The sequence below is a fragment of the Misgurnus anguillicaudatus genome, chromosome 24 (genome assembly GCF_027580225.2).
Source record: "Misgurnus anguillicaudatus chromosome 24, ASM2758022v2, whole genome shotgun sequence".
In the NCBI taxonomy this organism is placed as follows: Eukaryota; Metazoa; Chordata; class Actinopteri; order Cypriniformes; family Cobitidae; genus Misgurnus; species Misgurnus anguillicaudatus.
Window position 1 is genome coordinate 15,637,088 of NC_073360.2, and position 13,704 is coordinate 15,650,791.

General features: G+C 37.6%; 1 protein-coding gene across 9 annotated transcripts in view; it reads right to left on the reverse strand.

Annotated features, from left to right (window-relative positions):
• Positions 1–13,704, reverse strand: part of synrg (synergin, gamma) — a 56,792-nt gene that overhangs the window by 12,250 nt on the left and 30,838 nt on the right. For all 9 annotated transcript variants that reach the window (XM_055196123.2, XM_055196122.2, XM_055196121.2 and 6 more), the window contains 3 exons: positions 3,965–4,501; positions 2,346–2,509; positions 2,096–2,149 (listed from right to left, as the gene is read on the reverse strand). In XM_055196123.2, the coding sequence (XP_055052098.2) occupies positions 2,096–2,149; positions 2,346–2,509; positions 3,965–4,501 (755 nt within the window). The remainder of the gene's footprint in view (positions 1–2,095; positions 2,150–2,345; positions 2,510–3,964; positions 4,502–13,704) is intronic.

Consider the following 13,704-nt stretch of genomic DNA (forward strand, 5'->3'; position numbering starts at 1 on the left):
CTCATAAGCCCCGATTTTTCTGTATACTTTAGAGTTCCGTAGGGGTAAAATAAACCCAGAAATTAAAAGAGTGATTACAAATATATATACATTTTTAAGGATACAAATAATATATAATTTTTTGTTTACTTCCCATCTATACATTAATTCTGTATTTTGGGAGTTTGTGGGTTTACCACTCAATTGCTCAACTACACCATTAACTTGCATGTAAAATATAAAATTTCTATGAAAAATATACATAAATTATGATCAAAATTTGATTTAAATTGTTTTTAGATACTGATCTAGATGTTATGTGTTGAATTCGGCCATCCGGTGTTTAGAAAAACAAAACAAAAGAATTACAGTTTAGGAAACAAATAATTTTAACCAGCAGAGGCCCATAGAGACCCATTCATTTTACTGGATGTGGCCAACTGCTCACATCACTACTTTAGTAAAACATTTTGTGAATTTATGTTTATATAAACATTAGAAAGGACATTAAAAATAAATATTATTTCAAATAGTAGAATTTTTTGTAGTTTTTGATGCATTTTGAAATGTCTGTTTTTACAAAATGCCACAGAAATTCGACAAAATGTAAGTGTGTGTGTCTCTCTCTTTCTCGGTGTGTGCACGTGTGGGTGCGTGCATGTGTGTTTGTGTCTTTATGTATGTGTAAGTTTTACTGTGACTTTGTGTGTGTGTGTGTGTGTGTGCGTGCGTGCGTGCACACACCTGTGTAAGCATTAGAGCCCACCAATTTACATCTTTGATTTGCATCTGTGGCATCGTGTTTTTTTTGTAACAAAAAAATGCTCTCTGTGGCAGTCATACCTTTGTGTGTGTGATTGGGCATGTCATTTCAATATTGCATTTGTGCTCTAGTACCAGGCCTACTTTTCTGTGTTGAAATTTTCAGATTTATTCTTGATGAATAGATTTTTTTGACAAATAAAAAGAAAAAAATAATTTTTTGTGCATTTTCCATTCATTTTCAATTGGGGCCATTTTTACCCCCAAAGGGCCTTTTTTACTCATCTTTGGATCGACCAAATTAAGCCCAGTTTTTTTTATATGAATATTGACAGATAATCTGGAAAAGTCACAAAATCTTATTCCACTGACATGAAGGGAACCATGTTTTTAACTTAAGAAAATTGACTTGGGGGTAAGATTGACCCCAAGGGTATTATTAGGGTTAAAAAGATCAGCCTTGTAAATTCAAATATGGCGGCATGTCATTAACATCGAATCTCATTGGTTCTCGCGTGTATCGTGATTAGGGCTGTAACGATATATCCCGTGTCCCATTAAAAAGGCCTGTCTAAAATCGAATCTGCATCGCTGCATCGCGATTCTGTGTTTCATGCACAGCTTGTACGTGTACTATGGCGTTTTGATCAGTAAGAAGTCCGTTATCAATCTAAAATCATTATGAGTCTGAGTCGTTTATAACGTGCATTTGAAAAAGCAACACTCGTTAAACAAAGTCATTCAAAATATTCTTTATTATCATGAAAATACCTGAAACAGTTTGAAGAACAGCGATATACATATTCCTGTAGGCATTTCCTGGAATAGGGTTAGTAACGCTACTTCTTCTGTGGCACAAGTGGCGTTTCTGCACGAGTGCGCCCCCTGGCTTTTGGATGTGGCGGCATTTCACCGTAATTCATTCAAATTCATTCATTGAGAAAACGTGCATTTGCACGATAAATCGTTACAGCCCTAATCGTGATGAAACTAGCATACGACAAGTAGTCACGAGAAATGCAAGGTTCAGTGTTACTGACGTGTCGCCATATTTTAACTTAACACACTGATCTGTATGTTACCATAGATATGTGACGTACCGATCCCTAAATAATTTCAAAATATTAATCACTTTCTCTCACAAATATAGTTTTTCTTCAGAATACAAAAATATAATAAAAAATATAAAATATTAAACAATAAAAATTATGAGTTTATAGCTAAAAAAGGGAGTCGTATACAAGGGCTAAGGATGAGTAAATTATGAGAGAATGTTCATACTTGGTGAACTATTTCTTTAAAAATTGCTATAAAATGAATGCTTTATGAACACGAGTCTGGAGGTATGTGTTACCTGTAGAGCGCTCTCCAAACACCTCTGCCATTCATACGCATACCGCTCGCTTTCCTGTCAAGAGTAAGTTTGGGTGAGAGCCAGTAGGACAGAATAAAGGTAAGAGATTAAACAGAATAAGAGCTTTGTTCATTCAGAACCTTGGGTCATATTGAGCTGAGGAGAACGTGTGTGCTCGCTTCTTGTAGCTCAAGAATAACAAGTGTACTAGACAGGGATGGCAAAGAGCAGAGGAATAAAACCGACTGACCTCCACCTCTCCGGTGAGATCCTTATACTTGTCGCGGATGACGGGCAGCGCCGGTTTTTCATTCAAGGTGTTGGAGCGGTCTCTGAAGGGCTGCTCGGGTGCAGGAGACGGTATAGAGCGACCGATTTCTTTCTCGCCCAGACTGTGGCTACGTTTATGGGAGCCTGGAGAGGACAGGAGATGAGATCTAATTCAGGCATTTTTCAAAAGAAGTGATAAATATTTAATCAGCCAAACTTTCCAAAGAACTCAAACTGTTGTTGCTAATCCAGGCGGAGCCACAACATCAACCAATAATATCTCATTTGCAACAAATAATTATTATGTGCAAAACAGCAGCATGATAATATAGGCATGCATTATTCATCACGCATCACACAAGCAAGCTGGCACGCAAGTCTTGCCACACACACACACAAGCACGGCAAAGGTGGCGTTCCACCGGGACACAGACAGCAGCGATGGGGAATCGCACTTCCTGTTGGGAAACACATCAGTCTCTGCGTGGCGTTGGGTTCAAACTGTGCTAATATATTACTATATAAACTCCAGTCTTTAGATTAACTGCCTGATAGGAGGAATAAACCTTTTATTTTGTACAGAAGATGTGGGTGGGGTCCAATAGAAGGCTAATAAGATTTTATGTTTTTAAAGGTGCAGTGTGTAAATTTTAGCGGCATCTAGTGGTGAGGTTGCGAATTGCAACCAATGGCTCAGTCCACTGCTCACCCCTCGCTTTTGAAACACATAGAGAAGCTACGGTAGCCACCACCGGACAAACATGCCATCGTCTGAGACAACTTAGTAAAAAAAATAGTTGCTTCTGTAGAAAAATAGTGGAACAAAATGGCGACCTCCATAAGGGGACCCTCTTTGTATGTAGATAAAAAGGTCTCGTTCTAAGGTAATAAACACATAAGAGTTCATTATGAAAGGTCTTTGTACACCCCTGATAATATAGTTTTGTATATTATTTTGCATTTCTGTCAAGAGATCCTTCTAAAAATTACACACTGCACCTTTAAATAAGTGCTAATACAAAATGCATGTGGTGACGAGGAGAAAGTGGGGTGTCATTTGGATGGCGGAGTGACTTCTAGTGACTTCTATTGACACACTGCCATCTGTTGACTTTTAAAGAAAATGAAACCGTGAGATGCACGTACATTTACGTTTATGCATTTTGGCAAAGGTTTTTATCCAAAGCAACTTACTGTACAGTGCACATACATTTGTTTGCCAGTGTGTGTGCTTCCTAAGAATTAAAGGCGGGGTGCATGATCTCTGAAAGCCAATGTTGACATTTGAAATCACCTAAACAAACACGTCCCTATACCAATATAATCTGGACATTCTTTTGATAGACCCGCCCCACACATACGCAACCCAGGCAACGATGTTGGTTAGTAGACACGCCCCTTATTGCTAATTGGCTACAAGTGTGTTTTGGTAGTCGGCCCAACTCCCTTTTCCAAAGTGTTTTTCAGAAATCACGCACCCCGCCTTTAAACCCATGATCTTTGCATTCCTAATATACAATGTTCTACCATTTGGGTTGCTTAGTGCAACTGTAAGTCATTTTTAAAGTATTGTCCACAAAAAACTGCAATGAAACTTACCCTGCACAGACAAGTCAAAGGTGGCAAGCTCGTTTTTGATCATCTCTTCACTGGATTTCACCTTGGTCTGTGCGCTGGCCTTCAAGAAGTCTGATTTGCCAAATTTGGGTTTGTCTCCATGGAAGGCACCAAACTCATCTGGCATGCCCTCCGAGCCAGTTTCAGCCGTACCGGGAGGGGAGTCGGATTTCTCCGAAACTGTGCTGGCAAAGTCACCAAAGTCATCTTCATCTTGACCAGCCTGTTCGACGGAGCCAAAGTCGGCGAACGCTTCGAACCGGCTCTCGGTAACTGGGACACCATCTTCGATTGGGAAGGTGGTCACCTTGGCAACCGTGGTATGGGTGATATTTTCGGAGCTCCCAAAGGACGTCTCTTTCTTGTGGACCACCACTGACGATGGAAGTCCGCCCAGAGATCCTCCGTGGAGCTTTTTACCCTGACCAGATGAAAAATCTTCTTTGTCTGACCAGTCGTAGCTGCCCAGACTGCTTACAGCTGATGTGCCAAAAGGGTCAAATTTCAAATCGTCAGCCTCTGTAATGACAACATGGGATACCTCAGTATTGTATATTAATAATACCTTAGTGGTCAAGGTTACAGATCACATGTATGCAATTTCCACGCACTTTTATCCAAAGGGGCAAGGGACATCTGTATTAAGAGTGTGTCAGATGTAAGAGTTCAGATGCAAAAGCTGCTAAACGCCACCTACGTTTGTGTCTAATCCAGTTAATCCCAAGATCAGGTCATCTCTTTATCAAGGGTCTGATAAAAATGCTAATTAACAAAAAGTCATGCCAGACACACTTAGTGGGTTTTGCATCTTAAGTCTTCATTTGATAAATCAATGACAAATTGCAATATAATATTTAAATTAAAATATATTGCCCAATTTATATAAATGTAATAAACAGACTTGCAGAAAATGCAGACCATTTGTCTCAAAAGGAAAACTATTTTGGATGCTTTTGTGTGTTTTGTCAGTGTTACATCATATAAGAAAGTTTTAAAAGGCAGAGAGAAATCAGAGATTTCTTTGAGCTTTACAAAAAATTGCAAGGGAGAAGTTAATTACTCTCAAACAGTTAAGTAACCTGGTGAAGTCATCCAGTATTTCTCATATCATGGCATACATCGCAGGAAAACAAAATCGCAATGTCAGTCCCCCAAGCAATATTGTGTTGGGCATGCCTAGGAGTTCTACTGTATGAATTTTTCTGAAAATATTTTAGGTTATTTGCGCTGTAAACCTTCCCAAGTCTTCCAAACCCTTTTGGTTATGTGTAGTAGGATTTTACTCTATGTGAAGTCTTTCTGGTATCATGCAAAAAACATTTACATGATGAAAAGAACTGAAAATTTGCCATACTGTAAACACTTACCTTGTTTTGATCCCAAAAGACTTAACAGGAAAAGTAAGCAAATGAGTCCAAGCAATCAATAATCTGGATCTAAACTAGTTTCAAGTCAGTTACGTTTTGGGGTGGTTTCCTGGACAGGGTTTAGATAATTGGTTTTCAACTTTTTAAGGGCCTCCATTGGCCAAAATAATATTTGAAGGCCCCCCCACACACTCTATTTCCACCCAATAGAATGTATTAGAGTTTGGCATGACTAGACAAATGTATATTCATAACAAAAAACATAGATATTTTTGACTTTTTGATTCTTTTATCATATAATGCCTTTTGGTCTTGAATAATTTTAGGTCATTTTAAGGCCCCCTTGGAAATCTGTTGAGGTCTCCATGTTGGCCACGCCCCCTGGTTGAGTTACGCTGGTTTAGATTAATTCAGGATTAGGTCTTAGTAATATTAGGACATTTAAGTAGTCTTTACAAACATACCTTATAAAAACAATACTGTTGTGCATCTTTAAACAAAACAATGGCACTGATATATGTTAAGATAGGTCAGTTCAAGTTGTTTTTAAGGGAGCATTCATATTATCCAAATCAAACCACGCCCCACTCGATTGCCCCCCTCCCTACTCCCCCAGATGCATGCACTCGCTGTACTTTTATCAATCTGAGCCCGGCACGCTTTCGTTATTAAGATGCGATTGTTTTGAAAAAAGCAGGAACTAAAACGCTCTTAAAACTGGAACCCATCGTAATGTTAAGTCTGTGTTTTTTATTCTGAGTCATTGGGTGCGCAATGAAAGACAGCCCTTACACATGTCACAGCCCTCATCATATTGTTTGGATAGTGTGAGTACACCCTAAATTAATGCAGCTCAAACAAGCATTTTAGTCTGGTACTAAGCCTTGTGATGGGAAACCGCCCCATTATGTTTTATTTTAATTATTTAATTGTTACTAAAAAGATGTATATTGTAAGCAAAGTTCACCCAAATGTCACCTATTTTGAATCCAACTTTATTTGGTCTACAAACCATCAATATGAAACCTAATTGATTAATTATCTGTTGTTTTTTGTAAAATTAGAAAATGTAAAAGTACTAAATGATTCATGAGCTTTCTTATTCCATAAGTGCAGCGTAAGGACGATTTGCACATTGCAATGCATCAATGATAAATCATTTCTGATAAAAACACAACTACTTGTGTGATTCCTGAGGTCTTATCTATCTTTAAATATAAACATTTTTAGTCTGACTGGGCTGAACTCGAATGAGTGTGCAGATTTGGTACTGCAGATAAGGGATGTATAATTTTCTGTTTTATGGTAAAAGAGAATAATATCAATATGCAATTGTATAAATCGATTTTCCCCCCTAAAATGAATGCTTGTTTTAACTGGAAATTACAACAGGTCTGTGACTCAGACCAAGAGATGCAATTTTCTGCCTTCCAGGGTTGCCTTTATGCCTTTAACTGGGTTTCAACATGCAATTCTGCCCACTTCCATCCAATCATTCATGCTGACAGACTGATAAGAAAACTGTGGCGCTGTATTGTGCTGGACTCTTTGAAGCTTCGGCGTGATCTTATTTCAAATACAGAATTATAGGCTGGCTGCAGGCAAAGTTTCACTGAGGCTACAGAAACTAATAAAATAACACTGTACTAGTAATTTTGATTAATTACGGCATGTCTGAACTAATAGGATCTTATTCGTGATATAAAAAACTAGGGCTGTCAATGTAAGGCTGTACTTTAGTGTGATCATTTTACAAATGTGATCTAAAAATTAACATATTTTGGCATTAACAGCAGCAGATGCTTTCATCACGTCACAAGCATTTAATCATGCCCCTAGGACCATTCGTAAATTTTACGATATGACCTTTTTAAATGCAAGCTTGAAATTTAAGCAGATTTTTCTGTAGTTGCAAGTTGCAACATGCGTCAATGATACTTTTTAACAGGTTTTTATGCGAAGGCCCCAGACGTCAATCTGCATAAAATCAACTACTTTTTAACAGCTTCTTAAAAGTTCATTCAGTGTAAAAATGTTGCACTTTTTTAGTTTAATAAAACTTGAATTTACAATTAATTTTAACTTTCTTGACTAATTATAAAAATCAAGTTGAAATAAGCAAATTTAAATGTATTTTTATAATTTATAGCAACTCCTCACTAGTTAAAGTTGAAATGAATTGTAAATTCTAGTTAATTCAACTTAAAAATTTAAGTGCAACAAGAAATATGCAGTCATGTAAACACCAGTGTTAATGGCCTTCAAGTCTACACTGAAAAAAATGTTATGTTGAATTTACTTAATATTATTATGGCAAGACGATGCACACAATTAATTTATCTAACTCCAGATATATATTTTAGGTTGAGTGTACTTATATTTTATAAGTAATTTCAGAGTAATTATATTCATAGTTATTTTAAGTAGAATTTACTCAATTTTTTATGTTCAGTACACTAAAATTAATTATGTGCAACCAGATCAATTTAATGGTTTAATTTATACATACTAAAATGACGTTTAATCCAATAATTTTTTAATTTCTTATTCTATCTTAACTTTCCAATTTTAACTGCCACATTATGCTGAGCAAGTAAGAAGAGACCCAGTAAGTCTTAGTACTGGCATAAGCACAGTTACTGCTTACATCATGATTTTCATCATGTCACCTATTGTCTATACACAAGCACTACTCTTCTGAATGATGGTAACCACAAAACTCAAAACAGAAACTCTTCTAAATCTCAAAGATAATTTAACCTGAAACACTAACAAGTCTTTCTTTTTTGTTAAAAACACAAAAAATAGCACTTAATTTCAAAATTTATTCTCCAAATGCAGTCCCATGCAAAGCATGCTGGAAAGTACAAGCCCACTGACTAGCTAGTCATATTTACTTAAATAATTAATGTAGTTTCAACACAAAATATCCTTCTTACAAATTTGGGTGGATTTTACATGATAAAATTAAGTGAGATTTACTCAATAATTTGTTAATTTAGAATTACTTAAATTATTTGTGTTATTTTTCCTTTTAACATTTTTTTAATATAATTTAATAATTTTTTTAATTAAGTTAAATTTACTAAGGCACAGAATCATTTTTCAGTGTATTATAGCCTTATTCGGACGGGATTCCTTTTACGGGGGTAGATGGCGTAATGTAATTTTACCACAGGAAGCCACTGACTTGTTTTCCTAACTAGAACCCAAGTAAATGCTTCTTTAAGCACTTTTATATTTAAAAGAAACCCGCAAAATAACAGAAAAATTACGAAATTTGAGTGTATATTTAAAGCTGGTCTATTCGCACTGGATTAGTATTAACTGAGGTCATTTTTCCGAACCTTTTTACAGAAGGTAAAAGTCGCCGAAATCTTCACTGATGTTCACCGAGAAGCTCTGATAAAAATTGCTTTACCCCACCTCCCAATGTAAAACTTATCCCGTCTGAATAGTACTTATATCGCATAATAACTGCTACAATAATGTTACGTAATTTCAACTTGAACTGTTTTTCTTTTTGACAAATATTTAAATATTCTAATCTGCGTATGAATTAAACGCATTTAATTGATTGACAGTCCTACAAATTGACAAACGTATATGCGTGAAAACAACAATGCTGAGTTTACACCAAACGCGTTTTGGGCGTCAAAATCGCGTCTTCCGCGCCTAGTTTGCCGCTTGAACACTTTGAATGCATCCGCGCGTGTAGAGCGGAGTAGACGCGCGGAAAAAGCAAGCATTTGACGCGTGTCCGAGGCAAACTCCGCTTCTTGTGGGAGGGGCAACTGCTGTGCGAGTGTCTGTTTGCAAGATGACTGATGTTACTTGTGCATTTATCAAGAGAGTTACCAGTTTGTATTGGGTAACCTTACTATAGGGGGAAAATAAACGGCGCGAGTCGATAAACGTCACGTGACTCAAAAGTGAAGTGTGTATTACAACTTACCAGGTTGCCCAAAGTCCTTACTGACACTCTTCAAAGCGAGGTCCTTTTTATTCCTGTCTCTATAGAAATAAGAACTTGTGTCTTATAGCTCCGAGTGACTGCTTGAATGAGTGACTCCGGGCGGGGCTGCCACCACAGCAGCAAGCAGGCTCCTGATTGGTTAACGCGGCGTGAAATTCCGCCAATTTTCAAATTTTTCAACTCGGGCGCCAGCCGCAAATTCGCGTGAAGCGCAAAATGCACAAAAAAGCACTATTCGCGCGTACCGCGCACAACAATCAATTCGCGCGAGCTTCATGCGCGAATAACGCGGCAACGCGTCTTCCGCGCCGAACGCCTCTTCCGCGCCGCGGGACCTCCTGACGCGCGTCAACGCGTCTGCACATTGACTTAACATTGAAATCACTCGCACTTCACGCCTCTACCGCGGTTGGTGTAAACGCACCATTACAATACAGCAATTTGTGAAATTGACAAGGAGCTGGTGCAGTGTGCTAATTCTGACAAATACATCTGATAGGCAAGATTGAAGGATGGAGAGAGAAATCAAGACGGCACGCATGTCTGCTGTACCATTATTCATATTTATTACGACAACACTGGCAGAGAGAGAAAGAGAGAGAAGTCACAAAATTCCATGAAAGATCTGTTGTTACAATATAGTCTTGCCAAACTAACAATTAAAAATGTTTTTTTTTCCTTTTGTAGCATTATAAGAATACAAGGGCATGCAAAGTCAGAAAAAGCAGAAGTGAGAAGAAAATAAAAACAGAACATTATCCCAAACCAGAGCCCAGTATTGAGAAGGCACATTCACAGATTCGATTACTTTTCATTGGTCAAAGACACATTGTAGTTGGACTTTAAAGGACAAAGCAACCAGAAAAAAAAGGAGAAGTGATACAGAACATTTAAGCAAAGATCAAGGTGATGCTAATATATTGGTTCTATGCATTTTAGTCAAACCCTTTGAGAACCCGAGAGCTTTTAAAGAAAAACTTTTCGTATAACTTAACAATCCCGACTCACTGACACTTCAAATTGAATGTCAATCTTGCAAATCAAAGTCATTTAAGGTTTATGTCAAACAGTCACTCTGTTGGGTGCTCAAAGGGTTAAAAGAATTCAGTTAAAATGGTCCTATCAGAGTGACAGGTAAAGAACAGACAAAAAGAGACAAGACCCCTTTTTCTCTCGCCATCCTGTAGATTTCAGTAGGAGCTTTTTCATACCACAAGTCAAAAAGGTCATATTATCACGCAAAGCAGTCTATTCTTAAATACAAATAATACGCTATCTGGCATAAATACTTTAACACAATCAGGAGGATTAATCGAGTCTATCTATATTTTCAAAATAAATACAAGAGTTTATTTTCCTGTCATAAAAATACACTATTAAATTTGCATGTTTACATTTCCATTCTTGGTAAAAACAACCTATTTTGGTTGCGAGTATGCCAGAAAAATTGACTCCTACTGATAAATTAACTGCGTGCAAGTTCTTGTCAATTTCACAAATTGAGGTTGGCACAAATTGGAGCAAAGAAAAGCAAAGTTGGAAGGAGTTCCACCTTTCAGTGCGGTCTACAAGAGCGAACACACCTAAAAATAAACTTGTATAGAAGACACGTATATAATCGTGAGAAGAGGACGACCTGGAAGAGAGATACTCTAGAGAGGTTAGCTACACATTCGTTTGAAAACCCAACACTTTTAACCTGCTACAATATATTTATACATGAAACTAGTGGCAATTTTATGAGAAGAAGCAACAAGAATGAACAATGTTTGACGTGACTGAATTGATGTTCTATCAGAGAGCTTCCTTTTTTTTTTGGAAAAGTCTGAATTTACAAAGAAAAAGTAAACAGGGGTTATGACAGAGTGGGCGCCAATTTAATTTGACACAAAGAAAAGGGAGAAAGCACGGCACAAACTAATTTCATGTTTGTGTACACTTGAAAACAACCGTGTAGCACTGAAAATCTATAAAAACTTTCCAGATAAAATTAAACTTTGAAAAAAATAGGTTCAAAACTTTAAGTCGAGTTCTAGGATCTTAAAGTCCCCATGAAATCAAAACTACAATATTCCACAAAAAAATAAGAATAATCAGTGTTTATTGTAGTGGGTTATTATTATTATTTTTATTGCCCTAAACTTTAATTAACTTTAATCAAAATCTGAAAGGGTACATCCGCCCTCGTGGTGATCCTTCTCTGATGGCGTCAGTTAAATGGATTGGGAGGAACATCGGATAACCCCGCCTCCTCCAACTGTCACAGTCTGCTGTGAGTTCCATTTTTGCCTACTTTGTATATCCAATTTACAATCAAAAACACAAGCCACGCCCACAAATTTTCTTGTGTGATATTCTGTTAATATGTCACAATATGCAAGTACAGTCGATCGTGACTTTCTGTTCATGGGGACTTTAAGGTGGAAACAAAACTGGAAACCTTTAAGGTGCAGTTTCTCGGACATGGTTTAGATACATTTAGGACTAGGCGTTATAGGCATATAGGTACCCTACGTTAAAAAAAATAATACTGGTGTGCATCTTGTGACAAAACAATGGTACTGATATATGTTAAGATGTTTTTAATATAAGGCAGCTCCAACATGCATTTTAGGATAAACCCCGTCCATGAAACCGCCCCAGAATGGTTTTGGCTGTTCTGTTTGGCGTTTTGGGGTCTTTAAAATGCAAGCTTTTTAAAACGAGTTTCAAAAGCCTGCATTACCGTTTAAGTGTAAACAACAAAAACGCAAATCTGTGAAAACGTTGATGTGATGCGCATGCGGAATAACTGTTAAGGGGGTCGCACACCGGACGCGCAGCTCAGCTCAGCCCCGCGCCTCGTCGCGTCTAGGACAACTCGAAGGTATCGTAAACCAGAAGTGCACATTAAAGCTACACTGTGTACTTTTTTGAGTTAATTCTTAGCAAAAACCCATGTTTTCTTTCAAAAGTATGTGCTCATTCATGTGTAATTACTTCCCCCACTAATCAAAGTATTCTCGTAAGTGTAGAATCTGCTATTTAAAATACATACGGTCGACTGGCTGAATCCATGTTGTGCCTCCATCTTTGAAATACATTCGCCGACGAGGGACATTCCTAAAATTCAAGCTCCGCCTTTCGCGCTTTCAGACTACACTCATGCTGGCCGCTAGCTGAAGCCTCCCGAGGTTGCATGTGTAGGCGGTATACGTCATCAAGACAGTCTTATTTCAGAATATTAACAATTATAAAGCTGACAATTATTCTTAGTTAATTGTAAATGGACGTAATATGCTTATGACTTGCGAATGTAATGCTCAGTTAACTTAAATAAACCAGGCTTGATGACGTATGCAGCCTGCATATGCGACCTGTGTAGACTGAATCCTTCGGATTCAACAACAGCTGCAAGTACCGTGATGATCCCGCGATCTAATGCTTTGATTTGAGGCAGATTTGAAAGCCTGTTGAAGACCTATTTTCGAGGACATTAAAACACGTCGCCAAGGAAGCGAAAAGGGGATTTAAAACGACAACGCGACAGGAAAAACATCAAGACCAAAGTCAATATTGGAGTAATGTTAGTTTTCCAAGATGAGGCTCAAGGGACACCGAAGTTGCCTACTTTCTATCTTCTCCACAGGTAATTCAACATATTCGTTTACATCTATACAGTCTATGTTGTAAACTTGAAGTTTTATAATTCTTTGGCTAACTATAGCATGGTTATGCATAACACTTGTTGGTGTAAACACGCATGTGGTTTAATGTGTTCAAACAGCCACACATCTCTCCACCCATTTATGTAATCTGAGGTACTGAGATAAATGTGTTTTTCATCTTTTCTGACCTCTAGCACAAACACACGGTGTACAGCGTTATTTTTAGCCTTTCATTGATAAAAGCGTCTGATCTGTGCGTCTTTCGTTTCATTTTACAAGTGTGTGAAAGTTGAGCGATCTTATTTCACCAATATCAGAGAAAGCACACGGACATGTAACGTTTACTTAAAACATAAGCATTGGACTCTGATAATATTAGTTTGCGTCCATTTAAACCCGTCATTACTCTAGCTCATGATTAAATGACAGAGGGACTCGTCCACAGACCATCTCCTCAGTAATCTGGAGAGAAGCGGTCGAAAATGGACAAAAAGAGACGGATTTAAACACCAAGTGTAAACGTAATGTGTCTCTCTCATCCACTTGTGATCCGATCGACGAAAACACATCTTAATACCAAGTGTAACAGCCCCTGTGATATTTTTCCTTGCGTCAATTTAAAGCTACGTTTATGGTTGCTTTTTGTATAAGATTTAAAGCGGACATATCATGAAAATCAGACTTTTTCCATGTTTAACATAAATCTGTGTGCTTTGACACATCACAGGCAAA